The 18,359-nt window shown below is 43.6% G+C and overlaps 1 protein-coding gene across 1 annotated transcript in view; it reads left to right on the plus strand.

Moving 5' to 3' along the window:
- Positions 1–18,359, plus strand: part of LOC149439139 (D-ribitol-5-phosphate cytidylyltransferase-like) — a 280,466-nt gene that overhangs the window by 139,332 nt on the left and 122,775 nt on the right. The window contains exon 7 of the mRNA XM_089659411.1: positions 15,274–15,393. Within this exon, the coding sequence (XP_089515537.1) occupies positions 15,274–15,393 (120 nt within the window). The remainder of the gene's footprint in view (positions 1–15,273; positions 15,394–18,359) is intronic.

Raw genomic sequence — 18,359 nt, forward strand, 5'->3', positions numbered from 1 at the left:
ATAACAATCTACTTTTGTCAGCTCTGCAGAGAACGCGGAGAGATGTCAATTCGGCGGTGTGAAATTTAATACCCGTCCTGCAGGGTTAAATACATTACATGTACAAGTGAAGACCTGGTGTCTGGCTTCACAATCTCTGTGACATACGCAGATCTGTTTCACGATGCAACCCATTCTGAAGTGTCTTGTCTCCAAATCCAACAAACACTCATAAATCACTTATTTGTGACCGCAGACCGTTCAGAACTGAGACATTGTTTCTAGTGAATTCAAGAGACGACCTGTCTTCTTCAACTTCATGTTTGCCTTGAGGCTATGGAGCAAGATGTAACCTTGGACGGCTACTGAGAAGTGAAAAGGCTTTTTTCAAGTTGTTAAAGGGGCACTCCAGCCAAAAGGGATTTTCGTTTATAGATGGCATCTAGGGTTAAATTATTTCTTTAGTAGCAATATTTACTTATTTTATTTATTTCAGGTACTTGTATAGCGCTGTCAATTTACTCAGCGCCAGGGGCGGACTGACAACTCATGGGGCCCCCGGGCAATAGTGGATCATGGGGCCCCTGTCTCCTTGCCCAAACTGTACTGCTTGCAATAAAAAGAAAAAATGAGGCGTTCAATAACTTTCATACTCTGTGGCTAGAGCTGGTCTTTAACCACTTCCAGTCCGGATACTTTCACCCCCTTCCAGTCCGGACACTTTCACCCCCTTCCAGTCCAGACACTTTCACCCCCTTCCAGTCCAGACACTTTCACCCCCTTCCAGTCCAGACACTTTCACCCCCTTCCAGTCCGGACACTTTCACCCCTTTCCAGTCCGGACACTTTCACCCCCTTCCAGTCCGGACACTTTCACCCCCTTCCAGTCCAGACACTTTCACCCCCTTCCAGTCCAGACACTTTCACCCCCTTCCACTGATTGCTTTTACACACATAAAGGCTGTAAAAGCAATCATGTCTCCTTCTCTCTGGCTGCATTCTTGCAGCCATTGAGAACTACTGTGTGAGCTGTGATTGGTCACAGCTTGTCACATGGTGCAAGGCTGTTGTGAATAGTCTTGTACCGTGTGATCTCTGTGATCATTCACACATTTCACACATAGTAAGCAATGATGTCACAAGTGACATCTTGCTTACTACTCTGCATGTGATCACTGATTGGCCAACGAGTGATCACATGATCAGGACCTCGCACAGAGGTCCCGTCCGACGATCAATGTTCCACTGTGTCCGGAGGACACAGCGGGCACCGGGTGCCTTTTATGAACGGCAATCCACCCCTGGAGTGCCACTGTCCTGCCGTTTATAAACAGCAGGCGGACGGCAAGTGGTTAAAGGATAACTTCACCTTTCTAAGGAAAAAAAAATAAATGTACTGTATATTTTTTGCTGTTAAAAAATGTGCATTTATTTTTTTTTTTAAGGAGCCTGTAAAGCATTGCACCAGTGATCAGCAGATCATGGGTGCAATCTCAGGCTTCTGCAGACTGTGAGAGTAAGTTGTCTGCTCGTACCCAGCTACACAGCTGCAAAGACTGTCAGTACTTGTAGTTCAATCATTCACAGGAAACTTTGAATGAATGAATGAATGATGCAGCCATGTGAGTGGAGCCCTACACAACCGTGGTCCAGGGGCGGACTGACAACTCATGGGGCCCCCGGGCAATAGGGGATCATGGGGCCCCCGTGTCCTTGCCCAAACTCAAAAAAGCCTATGAAAAAGGTACCAGGGGCATCTCATTGGGCCCCCTACTGACCCCGGGCCCTCGGGCAGTGCCCGAGTTTCCAAATGGTCAGTCCACCCCTGCTCAGTGCGTTACATATATATTGTACATTCACATCAGTCCTTAACCCTCAAGGAGTGTACAATCTAAGGTCCCTACTTACATTCATACATAGACATACTGGGGCCAATTTAGACAGGAGCCAATTCTTTGCATGTCTTTGGAGTGTGGAAGTAAACTGGAGTATCCAGAGGAAACCCACACAGACACAGGGAGAACATGCAAACTCCAGGCAGGTGGCACCGTGGTTGGGATTTGAGCCAACGACCCGAGTACTGCCAGGCAGAAGTGCTAACCATTTAGCCACTGTGCTGCCCACACTTCTCTTTGTTTCCAGATCTTCTCCTATGCATCTAGGAGTCTCATTACGTTTGCCACAGGACAGATATTTTGTTTTCTTCATAAAGCACGGGGGTTAAATGAAAAGTAATTCCTCCACTATCGGTGGACCGAAACCGAAAATTCAGGATGCCCTTTGTTGAAAACCGAAAACAAAATGGACAGTTTTTTCAAATATATATGTTTTTTTACATATAGTTACATAGTTAGTCTGGCTGAAAAAAGACAAAAGTCCATCTAGTTCAACCATAAAAAAAAACAGTTATAATCCTATACCCACAGTTGATCCAGAGGAAGGCAAAAAAACCCAGCAAAGCACGATCCAATTTGCACCTGCTGGGAAAAAAATTCCTTCCTGATCTCCAAGAGATCAATCGGATATTCCCTGGATCAACTTTTTACCTATAAATGTTAGTAATCAGTTATATTCTGTGTATCCAAGAAAGAATCCTGGACTTTCCTACAGCAATCCACTGAGCTGGCCACAACCAACTCTTGAGGGCACCTATTCCACATTTTCACAGCTCTTACTGGGAAGAAACCTTTCCGTGTTTGGAGATTACATTTCTTTTCCTCCAGACGTAAAGTGCGCCCCCTTGTCCTCTGTGATGACCTCAGGGTGAATAGCTGTACACCGAGTTCACTATATGAACCACTGATGTATTATATATATAATTGTATTATATTCGACTTTGTAATTAATATCATGAATTTAAATGAATATGAATATAAAAAATACAATCCAGTAATGTAAAATAACTTTTGTTGAAAGTAACACACAAAAATTGGACATGAAATTAAATAAATATAAGACCAAAATTAAAATAAAACAAAAAAAACACGTTTTTCTTCGTTTCTGTTATAAAATTTTGCAAAGACGTAATTGTTCTTCATAAATTTAGGCCAAAATGTATTCTGCTACATTTCTTTGGTGAAAATAACCTAAATCAGTGTATTTTATTTAGTCTGTAGGAAAGTTATAGAGTCCACAAAGTATTGTATATATCTAAAAATCGATAAGTCCTGATGTACTGACGGCCAATCTCATTTCTTGAGGCCAGAACAGTACAAATACCCCCAAAATGACCCCTTTTTGGAAAATAGACAGTCCAAGGTATTTAGTAAGAGGCATGGTGAGTTTTCACATATTGTCTCCAATACAACCTTATCATATAACTGGCGTGGCAGTGATCAGGGACACTGATTGGTGACAGTATGTAAACAAAAATATAATAACACACTTTGAACAGAGCAATAGTGTTCCCATAGTAACACTGTACTACTCTAGGGAAGTGATCAGGATTTTTTATTTTTTTTACACATTATGATTACTTATATCAATGTATTTCATTGATATCTGAAACCATTTGTACTGATTCATTCAGTGTCTTTTGTTGTGATTGGCCAAACCTAATCACATGGTACAAATGGGCTGTGATTGGCCCTGTCTGTACCATGTGATAGCTGTGGTCAATCTGCTATTGGCTGGGTGGAAACGCGTTCATCTCTGTTAACTATAAAATACCCCAGGTTATGGAGCAGAGGAGAAAGAGGAGGTGTTCTGCAGTCTTGTTCTAGGGCAGCTGTCGGCAACCCATCAATCGTGATCAGGTGACTGATAGCTTGCATCCCTGGGTTGCTGACCCCAGAACCTAAAGAGGAGGGGCAGCGGGGGTTGGCATTTAGTGGAACTGATCAGCTGTATCTCCTCTGCAGCAGCTGAAAGCCCGCTTCATCTCCTCTCCCTCCCGCTGACATTGAGCTGCTGCAGGGAGGAAAATACAGCTGATCATTCCACTAAATGCAGCCCCTCTTCTACAGGTTTCTCTTCTATTGCCCGACCCCCCTGTGTGCTCCCTTGCCACAACTGTGCTTACTATGCTTCAGTTAGTGAATGAACTTACTATGCTTCAGTTTGTGAATGATCAGGGAGCCTCAGAGCTCTTCCCGTTCATTCACTGTCCAGTGCAGCCAAGGTTGCAGAGAAAGGGACTGGGAAATCTCTGTCCTCAGTCCCTTTTTCTGTCTCAAACGTGAGACATCAGGGGTCTGTTTAGACCCTTCATAATTCACCAAAGCCCTCCAACAAGGCTCCAAAAAGTTGTAAAAAGTCATAAAAAATAATGTAAACAAAAAAGAAATAACATTGTAAAAAATAATGAAATAATAAAAATTATAAACTACTGACACCGTCCACTGCCCTATTGACACCAACCTCTGCTCTACTTACACCGTCCACTGCCCTATAGACACCAACCTCTGCTCTACTGACACCGTCCACTGTCCTACTGACACTGTCTACTGTCCTTCTGACATCATCCACTGCTTTACTGACTGTCGGCATCCACTGCTGTACTGACACCAACCTCTGCCCTACTGACGTGTCCACTGCCCTTCTGACGTGTCCACTGCCCTTCTAACACTGTCTACTGCTGTACTGACACCATCCACTGCTCTACTGACACCGCCCACTGTCCTAGTAACATCACCCACTGCCCTAGTAACATCACCCACTGCCCTACTGACACCGCCCACTGCCCTACTGATACCACCCACTGCCCTACTGACACCGCCCACTGCCCTATTGACACCGCCCACTGCCCTACTGACACCACCCACTGTCCTATTGACACCACCCACTGCCCTACTGACACCACCCACTGCCCTACTGACTCCAATCTCTGCTGTCCTGACACTGTCTTCTGCTATTCTGACACCATCCACTGCCCTACTGACACTGTTCACTTTTAAGATAGGTTAAGTTTATATTTTTACATTTTACATTTGTTTTATTATATATTTTTTAAAAGTTTTCCTTACTATTTAGTTAGGCCTTGGTAGTTAAAAAACACAACCCTGCTGTCCTTTGATCTTTCATTTTGTTCAGGTAGACCTCCACTTCTCAAAGGCTTCCAGCCCCTGTTCCTGGGTAACAAGGCTGCTCCCCCCTAATGTGACCTGGAGATGCTTAGCTAATGGTAGATGTGGTGTTTAGTGAATTCCATGTCAGACAGAACCGTGATAAGGGCCTGGTAGCCCATTTGTTAATAAACGGCAGAAGACAAAAGCAAAAGTCCAACATAAAGTTTCCACGCAGGGGATCTTCTCCAGCTTCAGCAGAATACAAGCACTGGAAAATGCTGAGCCACCTGGCTCAAAAGCTCACTCAGCTTGAACTGCAGTACCACGCTGGACCTCTTACCTGTCTCTCTGACTGTGTTGTCCAGAATTCCTGAAACCTTGGCTCTAGCCGTTAGTCACAGCTGCTGCACAGCCCACCTCTGGCCTATGGATTGAGGCACTACTGACACCTGGATATGAGTCAACCTGACTCCTGGAACGAGACCTGCTGTCTCCTGGCTTCTGGCTGGGGCCCCCTGACCCTGGATGAGACCTTCTGTCTCCCACACTGGAAGTGGTCTCTAAACTGGCCACAGCGCTGAGCTATCCTCAGACCATCAATATAAAGGCTGTGTGTACATGGGTCTGGGGGCCCCAGTCAAAAGCCAGGAGACAGCATGTCTCGTTCCAGTTTGGCTCCTATCGGGGTGTCACACCCTGCTGATTGACCACAAAACATGCACACTGGGTTGGAGATTTCTTCCCTCCCAAGGCACTTTGAAAACTCCAAACTATGGAGCCCCATCCGGAAATTATTTACCTCTCCACCCCTCTCCTCACCCCCACTATCTCCGCCCGCATCACTCACCTCCTAAACGACATCTCTGACTGGATGTCGCTCCATTTCCTCAAGCTTAACCTCTCCAAAACCGAACTCCTCGTCTTTCCTCCTACCCACCCCCCCCCCCCCAGCCTATCCATCACCAACACCACTATCATTCCTGCCCCGCAAGCCAAAGTCCTTGGCGTCATTCTTGACTCGAACCTCTCCTTCCAACCTCATGTCAAATCACTTACAAACACATGCAGGCTCCACCTCCGCAACATTGCCAAGATACGTGCCTTCCTCACCCCAGACACCACTAAACTTCTTGTACACTCCCTCATCATCTCTCGCCTTGACTACTGCATCTCTCTTCTCATTGGCCTACCCAAGTGCAGGCTCTCCCCGCTCCAGACCATCCTGAACTCAGCGGCCAGACTCATCCACCTCACCAGCCGCTCCACCTCTGCCACCCCCCTCTGCCTCTCCCTCCACTGGCTCCCCATTGCCCAACGCATCAAATTTAAACTTCTAATCCTGACCTACAAAGCCGTTCATAACACTGCCCCTGACTACCTCACCAACCTGATCACCAAGTACCACCCTACCCGTACCCTTCGCTCCTCACAGGACCTCCTTCTATCCTGCTCCCTGGTCTCCTCCTCCCATGCACGACTGCAGGACTTCTCCAGGTCCTCCCCTATCCTCTGGAATTCACTGCCCCAATCCATCTGACTGTCGCCTTCCCTCCCCACTTTCAGGCGCTCCCTCAAAACCCATCTCTTCAGGGAAGCCTACCCCACCCTCACCTAACGGCCATCCTCCCTCATTCCTCCCACCACTTCATCCCCCTCAGCCACCTCATTCCCCTCAGCCACTTCCTATTGTACCACTACCCCCTCCCTCCTAGATTGTAAGCTTGAAAGAGTAGGGCCCTCTTACCCCTCGTACGCTGTCTGTTTTTGTAGTACTGTGCCATGTATTGTCCCCCCTATTGTACAGCGCTGAGCAAACCCTTTGGCGCTATATAAACTCGATGTAATAATAATAATAATAATTTCAGGTACTTGTATAGCGCTGTCAATTTACTCAGCGCTTTACATATATATTGTACATTCACATCAGTCCCTAACCCTCAAGGGGCGTACAATCTAAGGTCCCTAACTCACATTCATATACAAGGGCCAATTTAGACAGGAGCCAATTAACCTACCAGCATGTCTTTGTAGTGTGGGAGGAAACTGGAGTACCCGAAGGAAACCCATGCAGGCACAGGGAGAACATGCAAACTCCAGGCAGGGGGTGCCGTGGCTGGGATTTGAACCAATGACCCGAGTACTGCCAGGCGAAAGTGCTAACCATTTAGCCACTGTGCTGCCCTTCGAATCCGGAGAAATCTGCAAATGCAGTTTTCTCCACTCAAAATTAATGCTCTGTAGTCCTGCAGTCTGCAAAAGTGCAAACTCTGTGCCCTTTGTCACAATGACAGAACCTCACACTGTCACACTAGATACAGTACAGTGAGTGAGATTTGTTGCTTTAGGACAGGATTGTGTTGTACTGGCAGGATTATTAGGTGAAAAAAGCCAGAAAATAGAAAACTAATACAGCCACCATCTCTAAGGACTGGTAAGCTGCAATATATTAGATTTGATTTTGCATTTTGATACAGCAACGTGCTGCGATTCAATTCCTAACTTCAATGCAAATTCACCATCAAAGTACTTCACAGAAAATGTGTTAATGAACTGATTAGGGACAATCAGCAGCAAGATGTTTCCGTATTAATAGACATTTCACCAGAGCGCGTAGGTCACAGTATTGCTATTCTTGGATACCAGAAGGTTTGTGAGTTCATAAAAAGCAATTAAGAGGCTGAATCTCATCACCCTGCCCCATCCTGATAACAGTCCAGACTTTTTCCAGATTTAAATTAGACCTTTATGGAGATCACTACGCATGCAATGAAGAAGCGGAGAATGCTGTTAGGACATGAAGTTCTACCGTGATGGGTTCCCAAACTTGTTTATCTATAGGTAAAATGTATACAGCCATCTGGTGACTTTGGAAAAATGAACATACATAAAAGAGAAGTTTGGGTTTCCTAAAGAAAAAAAAAAATTATACTCACCTAGGTCAGTGGTTCTCAACCTTCCTAATGCCGCGACCCTTTAATACAGTTCCTCATGTTGTGGTGACCCCCAACCATAAAATTATTTATCCAGCAATTATAATTCATGAAGTGTTGTTTTACCTCCAATACTGCTGCTTTCAGCACAGTAGCTGCTTTCAACACAGTAGCTGCTTTCAACACAGTAGCTGCTTTCAACACAGTAGCTGCTTTCTACACAGTAGCTGCTCATTACACATCGGAAATATGTGTTTTCCCAATGGTCTTAGGCGACCCCTGTGAAAGGGTCATTCGACCCCCAAAGGGGTCGCGACCCACAGGTTGAGAACCACTGACCTAGGTGGATGCAGTATTGATCCGATACTGCATCTGTCCCCTGCCGCATCTGCACTAAGAAGAGAGTGATCGAAAACTGCAGATTGCTCAGTTCTCCCCTCCGCTCTGAGCAGAGGGTGGTGACTGTCAGTCACTGGCTTTCTGCTCTGCCCCTCCAGTTTTTACTGAAGCGCTGGGCTGTGCAGGTGGCGTGAGCAGGTAGCTGTCTCCCAGCAGCTAGTCAGTCAAGGTATCTTGTTGGATCCAAACTGTAAAGTCGGGATCGATCCAACGCCTAGACCGGCTGAGTGATGTCAACCGATGAGGGACTTTAGCCCTCTGATTGCCGAAATTGGGTCACAGGACTGCAGAACGATCAGAATATGATATTTAAAGTAAATGAACGATGATAATGAAGTGATTATCCACCTCATATTGGCAGTGAAAGGCACATAGAACTGGCAAGTCAAGAATAAAGGTTTTGGTCACTTGCTGGTCATCTCCGAGATGGTGGCTTCAGCATAGACATAAACATGAAGGCAAATGTCCATGGTCATGCAAAAGCTGGCTGGAGCTTTCCTTAAGGGTAGTTGGAGCATGCCTACACCTTGGCCACCCTTTGAATCCTTAAATATGTTATTGAGTGCACTGCTCCTAAAGTCAACCTGTGCTTTCCTCATGCTGGTGAGTGTTGAAGATAAGAAGCCCCTGCATTTGCAGGCCTGAAGATTCTCTGCCCACTGCTTTGAAGAGTAGATAAAAAGGAGCGCCCGAGTCCAGTAAATTCAACATGGAAGGTGAGTTTGAAGGCGTTTATTAAGGCCTCATGCACACAGAGCATTTTTGCAGCCACTTTATGGGTGTCAGGTGTTTATTTTTGTAAACAGACCTCCATGTTAGTCTATGTGTCTGTGAACACATAAACTTTTCGGAGTTTTGTGTGGAAGAGTGTTTACAAGCAGGGAAAAAAAACAGGGCCAATGCTTCCGGGAGCACCAGCGTTTTGGCAGAAAAAAAATGCTTGACATGTCTCAACGCGCCTAAACACATATTAACGCTAGGCGTGTTTAGTGCTTGAGCGTTAATTAATTTCAATGGCCAGAATAAATTATAATTCTGGCCAATAAATGAATTAACGCCCAAACACTTGACGCTTGTAAACATGCCTATACACTTGTAAAAGCATTAGATATTGTTACAAGCGTCAGGTGTTTTGCAAAAAACGCTGCTGCCAGAAGGACAGCTTCTAGGAGTTTTTTGGGTTTTTTTTAACATCCTGTGTGCATGAGGCCTCAAAATCGCAGCAAGTGTGATAAACCAACGCCTTTCGGGGGAACAGACTCTCACTTCTTCAGAGGTGTTAGATAAACACTAAGGTATACAAAAAATATATAAATATATAGGATGCAAAAAGGCAACTAATAGTATAATTTGGGTTTCATTTAAATAGATTGTATAAAATAAATCTTATAAAAACTGTATGCAAAGAAAAAAAAAAATTAGATAAAAATAGATATAGAGATAGATAGATATAGAGATAGATAGATATAGATATATATATATACATATATAGAGATATATATATAATTAGGTGGTGCAATTGAATCTTAATAAAGCATCATCAATGCAATAAAAAAAACCAGAAGAATAAAATAAATATAGAATGAATAGGCATATTGTAAATTGACATCATAAAGAGTATTGCAATCCCACCTCCTGATCATATATATATTAATATGTGTGTGTGTGTTTATTTTCTTTGCATACAGTTTTTATGAGATTTTTGAACACGATCTATTTAAATAATACTCAGTTGATGCTTTAAGGTTGCCTTTTTCCATTTCTATATACAGTGTTCAGCATAAATAATTGCACCCCTTATAAAAAGTAAGATCTTCATCAATATCTCAATGAACACAAGAACAATTTCCAAAATTTTGACAAAACTTGAGTTTTATAGAACATTTGTTTAGCTCATTACATGAAAGTAAGGTTAATAATATAACTTAGATTACAAAATCTTTAAATTAGTTGATGCAAAAATGAATACACCTCCGAACAAAAACGACACCGTCTAGTATTTTGTATGACCTCCATGATTTGTAAGGACAGCACCAAGTTTTCTAGGCGTGGAATGAACAAGTTGGCGACATATTGCAACATCTATCTTTTTCCATTCTTCAAGAACGACCTCTTTCAGAGCCTGAATGCTGGATCGAGAGTGACGCCCAACTTGTCATTTCACAAGTCCCCGCAGGTATTCGATTAAGTTCAGATCAGGAGACATACTTGGCCACTGAATCACTGTCACCCTGTTCTTCCGAAATGCAACAGTGGCCTTAGATGTGTGTTTGGGATCATTGTCATGTTGGAAAAGTGCACGACGACCAAGGGCACAGACTGATGGTAGCATCTTCTCTTTCAATATAGAGCAGTACATCTGTGAATTCATGATACCATCAATGAAATGCAGCTCTCCAACACCAGCAGCACTCATGCAGCCCCACAGAAGCACACTGCCACCACCATGCTTCACTGTAGGCACCTGTAATTTTTCTTTGTACTCACCTTTGCAACACCATAGAGTTTTGAAGCCATCACTTCCAAAAACATTTATCTTGGTCTCATCACTCCAGAGTACAGAGTCCCAGTAGTCTTTTTCTTTTTCAGAATGGGCCCTGGAAAATTTTAGGTGGGCTTTTTTGTGCATGGGCTTTAGGAGAGGCTTCCTTCATGGACGACATCCATGCATGCCATTCCTCTGCAGTGTACGCCGTATTGTGTCACGGGAAACAATCACCCCAGTTTGGCTTTCTACTTCATTAGCTAACTTCAGTGAACTTACATGGCGATTTTCTTCAACCCTTCTCATCAGAAGACGCTCCTGTCGAGATGTTACCTTCCGTGGACGGCCTGGATGTCTCTGTGAGATGGTTGCAGTTCCATCTTTGTTAAATTTTTGTATCACTTTTGCTACAGTACTCTAACTGATAATTAAAGCTTTGCTGATCTTGTAGTCTTCACCTTTCTTGTGTAAAGAAATTATTTTCTTTCTCAGGCCTTGTGACATTTCTCTTCCATGTGGAGCCTTTGCTTACAGCATGAAATGGGAGGGTTTTTCTTTCTTAATTAACACCCTTTTATAATCTCCTGTCTGTTGGACACCTGTTTAATGAATAATTAGACTCACCTGTATTTTAATTCTTGTTAATAAGAATTGTGTTGTCTAAAATTTAGCTTTGCTCTTAAGACTTGGGTGTATTCATTTTGCAACATGGTCTTGAATGAATTTATTAGGAAAAATACTTTTTTTGTGTGTGCAAATTAACAAATCTTGCTTGCAATCAATGGCCCACATTTGTGGGAGTATTTTGTAGTAGTGTCTCATAGAAAATGTTGATTCTGAAAGTAAAGTAAAGGTTTTCTGACAAATCTGTTGGGGTGTACTCATGTATGCTGAGCTCTGTATTTCCATATTTGTATATTTATATTTTTATATACCTATGCGTTTGTCTAATAATCTTGAAGAATAGGAAGTCTTTGTTCCCCCAAAACGTGTTGGCTTGTCATACTTGTTGCGATTTCTAATAAACAGCTTCCATCTTGAATTTACTGGACACTGGGCGCTCCTTTCTACCTACTCTTCCTAGATCACGTATGTATACGACAGTAAGGCCGTACCTAGAGGTAGCAGCCCAGACTCCAAAAAGGGCCACCCATCACCTGCAGTGCATCCAGAAAGTATTCACAGCGCTTAACTTTTGCCATATTTTGTAATGTTACAGCTTTATTCCAAAATGGATTAAATTCATTTTTTTCCTCAACATTCTACAAACAATACTCCATAATGACAACGTGAAATAAGTTCCTTTTGAAATCTCTGCAATTTATTAAAAATAAAAAAATAAAAAAAACACATGTACATAAGTATTCACAGCCTTTGCTCAATACTTTGTTGAAGCACTTTTAACAGCAATTACAGCCTCAAGTCGTTTTGAGTTTGATGCTACAAGCTTGGCACACCTATTTTTGGCCAATTTCTCCCATTCTTCTTTGCAGTACCTCTCAAGCTCTACCAGATTGGATGGGGAGCATTGGTGCACAGCCATTTTCAGATCTCTCCAGAGATGTTCAATCGGGTTCAAGTCTGGGCTCTGGCTGGGCTGCTCCAGGACATTCACAGAGTTTGCTCGTAGGCACTCCTTTGTTATGTGGGCTGTGTGCTTAGGGTCTTTGTCCTGTTGAAAGATGAACCGTCACCTCAGTCTAAGGTCCAGAGCGCTCTGGAATATGTTTTCATCAAGGATGTCCCTGTACATTGCTGCATTCATTTTTCCATCAATCCTGACTAGTCTCCCAGTTCCTGCCACTGAAAAACATTCCCACAGCATGATGCTGCCACCACCATACTTCACTGTAGGGATGGTAATGGCCAGGTGGTGAGCGGTGCCTGGTTTCCTCCAGACATGACGCTTGGCATTCAGGCCAAAGAGTGCAATCTTTGTTTCATCATACCAGAGAGTTTTGTTTCTCTTGGTCTGAGAGTCCCTCAGGTGCCTTTTGGCAAACTCCAGGTGGGCTGCCATTTGCTTCCTTGTGGCTTCAGTCTGACTACTCTACCATACAGGCCTGATTGGTGGAGTGCTGCAGAGATGGTTGTTGTACTGGAAAGTTCTCCTCTCTCTACAGAGAAATGCTGGAGCTCTTTCAGAGTGACCATCGGGTGCTTGGTTACCTCCCTGGCTAAGGCCCCTCTCACTCGACCACTCATTTTGGCCTGGCGGCCCACTCTAGGAAGATTCCTGGTGGTTCCAAACTTCTTCCATTTACGGATGGTGGAGGCCACTGTGCTCATTGGGACCTTCAATGCTTCAGACATTTTTCTGTATCCTTTCCCCAGATCTGTGCCTTGATACAATCCTGTCTCGGAGGTCTACAGACAATTCCTTGGACTTCATGGCTTGGTTTGTGCTCTGACATGCACTGTTAGCTGTGGGACCTTATATAGACAGGTTTATGCCTTTCCTAATCATGTCCAATCAACTGAATTTCCCACAGGTGGGCTCCAATCAAGTTGTGGAAACATTTCAAGGATGATCAGTGGGAACAGGATGCACCAGAGCTAAATTTTGATTGTCATGGCAAAGGCTGTGAATACTTATGTACATGTGTTCTTTTGTTGCTTTTTATTTTTAATAAATTGCAAAGATTTCAAAACTAACTTCTTTCACGTTGTCAAATATGGGGTATTGTTTGTAGAATGTTGAGGGAAAAAAATGAATTGAATCCATTTTGGAATAAGACTGTAACATAACAAAATGTGGCAAAAGTTAAGCGCTGGGAACATTTTCTGGATGCACTGTACTTTTCAAGTTGGGAACAAATCATTGGAAGTGAAGTCTTCCGTCTTGACTCTTTTTCATCACCCACCCACGACCAGTGAGTGACTGAGCCAGTCCAGCGCGGTCTCAAACCCTAACAAGCTACCTCCCCTCCGCTGTGTAATTGTATGGTGTACCCGAGTGGCCAGTTTTAAAGCATGTGGGATGTAGGGGGTACCAAGAAGTACCATGGTATGTAATTTTGCTTCCCTGGGAAAATTCAGGAACAAACAGAAGGTGACTATAAGACAAACCACAATCTTCTCAAATCTGACCAGTATTAGTTGGATTGAAAGATGGACATATGAACTATACAGCTGCCTTCAGATACCCCTTGCTGATTTATCTGGGGAAAGTATTGATTGGTGATCTTTTCCTGAACAATCACCCTTTTTATCCAGAGATATTAGCGCCTAGATTGTAAGCTCCCAGGATCAGGGCCCTCCTATCCCTCTTGTATTGATCTGTATGGTTGCTGTATTGTCTCCCTTATATTGTAAAGCGCTGAGCAAACTGTTGGCGCTATATAAATCCTGTATTATAATAATAATAATATTACTGGTACGAGGATTGTCTGCCTTGGGTATAAATTTACATGCTGATACTTAAGGCTCTTTTACACGGGCAGACGGAGGACGGTAAAAACAGGTGGTTTAGCTACAGTTTTGCCACCCCTCTATTGCCCAACTAAATTCGGTAGCCAGAGGTGGTACACATTCTGCAAGTACGATGCTTTGCTTCGTGGACGTGGTAATTTTAACTGGGCTTGCAGGTGGCACTGCCTGTCAAACGTGCTAAATAAGTTCAATGGTAGCACGTTACAACTGGAAGCCAAATACTTGACTTGCAGTTAATTCAGGAGGAGGTTGCCTCTTGGACACCTGGCAGCCACTGCTTCACTGCCCTCTGAATAGGGTCCATCGCAGATTGCTTTTCAAAGGGCAGGAGACACTACTGCTCATGTGCAAAGGACCTTAGAACCTTAGATGGTTATGTAACATGTCCATGGACACCTTTTATGCCAAGATTCCAGTCCATTTTTCCCTCAATAGCATATGCTTGCATTACTTCAAACACAGTTCTATAAAACCCTCCAACTGATTCCTGCCTGAGCTCTCAGTGCTGCCCAGATATGTCCCCATCACCTACCTGTGCAGGAAACGAAATGTACGTAATGAAAGATTCTGGGGTTGATTTACTAAAGGCAAATAGACTGTGTACTTTGCAAGTGCAGTTGCTCGAGAGCTTAGTAAGTGAGGTGAAGCTTCACTTTGCAAAGAATACCCAATCACATGCAAGGAGAAGTTAAAAAAAAAGGCATTTTTGCTTACATTTGATTATATGATGGAATTCAACACAGCTTACCCTCATTTACTAAGCTCTGGAGCAACTGCACTTGCAAAGTGCACAGTCTATTTGCCTTTAAATGAAACCCACTGTGCAAGTCGCTCTAGTGCTCCACCGCCCCACTCATTTGCCCATCCAAACTGAAATTTGTCCTGCTGTGCTGATAATGATAATGTAAAAAAAATCAAGCTTGTTTATCCCCTTTGCATAGTTAAAATATATTTTTAGAAACTTTCCATTAAATGCTTTGACTAAGTAAAGGCTGTTGCATTAGCTTTTATTTACGTATTACTTTTTTTATTCTACTCTAAGGTCCATCTGGATTTTCCAGAGCAGAGTGGAACTCAGAACCTAAGTGGGATCCGAGATTTGGCTAAAGAAGCCCAGAAAGCAGACGTCTTAGTTTACGGTCTTTTGATACGCTTCTCTAAGGTAGGTGAACATGGAAAGATAAGAAAATGTCAGTGTTGCGCACAGCCACCAATCATATAACCCTTTTCATCCCTGAGTGCAAGTTCTGTGGGCACTAGCAACCAAATTCAAGACTTCATAAACTGGAGACAGATGTTCGACTCTTTGAAAGGCTTACTGTTTCCATTCTGAATGCCAGAACATGCCTAGCGTGAGGTGCCTTCCCTAAGTGTCATCTGACAGCTCCAGCTCTCTGTAAAAGGTGCGTTATTTGCAAGGTTCACTAACTGGAACAATCACCCAAGTTAGGGAAACCCATTGTCCACCTTTATTACCAGCTGTTAACAGTTTGACAACGCTGACCCAGAGCAGACAGCTGAGTATACAATTTAATATGTCGATTTGAATATTCTATAGAATTTGTATAGCACCACCCATTGGCGCAGAGCTTTGCAAAATAAAGGGAGACAGTACAGTTCCAATACAATTCAAGACAAGAGGGTTAGGAGGACCTTACTTATGAGAGCTTCCATCTAGACCAGTCATTCTCTACCAGGGTTCTGTGAAATCCTAGGGTTCTTCAAGAGGTTACCAGGGGTTCCTTGGGTTCTGACTGATTCACCCACCATTTGAAGGTGCCTGCATAGTTCCAGAGCTGATGCCACTTGGAAAATCCAACAGCATGATACTATCGATCTCTTTTAGCTGTCCGTTAGGGTAGCATTCTTCCTACGCACATCAATGTAAGGGGCATTATTTCCACTGACCACCAATGTAAGGAGCATTCTTCCCACTGACCACCATTGTAAGGAGCACTCTTTCCACTGATCACCAATGCAAGGGGCATTCTTCCCACTGATCACCAATGTAAGGGGCATTCGTCTCACTGTCCAATGTAAGATGCATTCTTCCCACTGACCACCAATGTAAGATGCATTCTTCCCACTGATCACCAATGTAAGGGACATTCTTCCCACTGATCACCAATGTAAGGGACATTCTTCCCACTGATCCCCAATGTAAGGGACATTCTTCCCATTGATCACCAATGTAAGGGGCATTCTTCCCACTGATCACCAATGTAAGGAGCATTCTTCCCACTGATCACCAATGTAAGGAGCATTCTTCTCACTGATCACCAATGTAAGGAACATTCTTCTCACTGATCACCAATGTAAGGGGCATTCTTCTCACTGATCTCCAATGTAAGGGGCATTCTTCTCACTGATCACCAATGTAAGGGCCATTCTTCTCACTGTCCAATGTAAGATGCATTCTTCCCACTGATCACCAATGTAAGGGCCATTCTTCTCACTGTCCAATGTAAGATGCATTCTTCCCACTGACCACCAATGTAAGATGCATTCTTCTCACTGATCACCAATGTAAGGGACATTCTTCCCACTGACCACCAATGTAAGATGCATTCTTCTCACTGATCACCAATGTAAGGGGACATTCTTCCCACTGATCCCCAATGTAAGGGACATTCTTCCCTCTGATCACCAATGTAAGATGCATTCTTCTCACTGATCACCAATGTAAGGGGCATTCTTCCCTCTGATCACCAATGTAAGGAACATTCTTCCCATTGACCACCAATGTAAGGAACATTCTTCTCACTGATCTCCAATGTAAGGAACATTCTTCCCACTGACCACCAATGTAAGATGCATTCTTCCCACTGATCACCAATGTAAGGAACATTCTTCTCACTGACCACCAATGTAAGATGCATTCTTCCCACTGATCACCAATGTAAGGGACATTTTTCCCACTGACCACCAATGTAAGGGACATTCTTCCCACTGACCCCCAATGTTAGGAGCATTCTTCTTACTGACCACCAATGTAAACTGGCCATAGACCGATCGAATCTCCGCTGGTTCAGCAGGGACCAGCTGAGATTCAATCTATCTATGGGTAGGCTGAGTGCATCCAGGATGTCAGAATTTTAGCATGTGATTATTGCCAGCGGCTATAGCCGCATTGAGTAATCACTGTGTTCTCCTGGTGGGGATGGCTCACCGGGCCCCTCTACAGGGAGAACACAATAGCTGCATTGGATGGTTTCCCCTCATCATCACTGACTGTGTTGATGGGGGAATTGAGCGATTTTCTTTCATGCAACTTGTGGTTGCAGGAAAGAAAATTGCATAATCTATGGCTATGCATTTTTCCCATTGGATTGCAATGAATTGGTTTTAGCAGGAGTTCCCTGAAACCTCCAATTTATTTTAGGGGTTCCTCTGGGGTAAAAAAGGATGAGAAAGGCTGATCTAGACAAAGGGGCAAGTGATACAAAAAGGTAATGAGCTGGTGGAGAACATGTTGTAAAAGTACAGTTGTTTAGGCGGAGGTGGGATACGCACGTGACATGCACAGCAATGCATTTTACAGTAGAGCTGAAAGCAGGACGCTGCAAATCGCAGCAAGTTTTATGCGTTTTGAAGCACAGCATTTTTTAAAAAGGGTGCATTGGTATCCCATTCTTAATGAATAGTCTAAGGCAATGCACATTAACGCCTGTGTCATTAACGTTCTGCATTGGAACACTTAAGTATGAATTTGATGTAATGTTTTGCATGCACACTGTGGGGTTGATGTACTAAAGGCAAAGAGACGGTGCACTTTGCAAAGTGCAGTTGCTCCAGAGGTTATTAATGAGCAGAAGCATCATTGACTTCCACCATGCAATCATGTGCAAGCAAAAATGCTGTTTTTTCTTAATTTTCCTTGCATGTGATTGAGTATTCTATGCAAAGTGAAGTTTCACCTCATTTACTAAGCTCTGGAGCAACTGCACCTGCAAAGTGCACGGTCTATTTGCCTTTAGGAAAATCAACCCCTATGAGTTCCTCATAGTGTCAATTAAAAGTTGCAGCAAATCAGATAGAACCACCCCATTTCCTGGCTTGGGGATGTCCAGCATTATCTAACCCAGCCTTTCTCAACCAGGATGCCCAGGCACCCTGGGGGGCCTTGAG

Source organism: Staurois parvus, unplaced genomic scaffold (assembly GCF_062004578.1).
Source record: "Staurois parvus isolate SC_StPar_1 unplaced genomic scaffold, SC_StPar_1.0 ptg001154l, whole genome shotgun sequence".
In the NCBI taxonomy this organism is placed as follows: Eukaryota; Metazoa; Chordata; class Amphibia; order Anura; family Ranidae; genus Staurois; species Staurois parvus.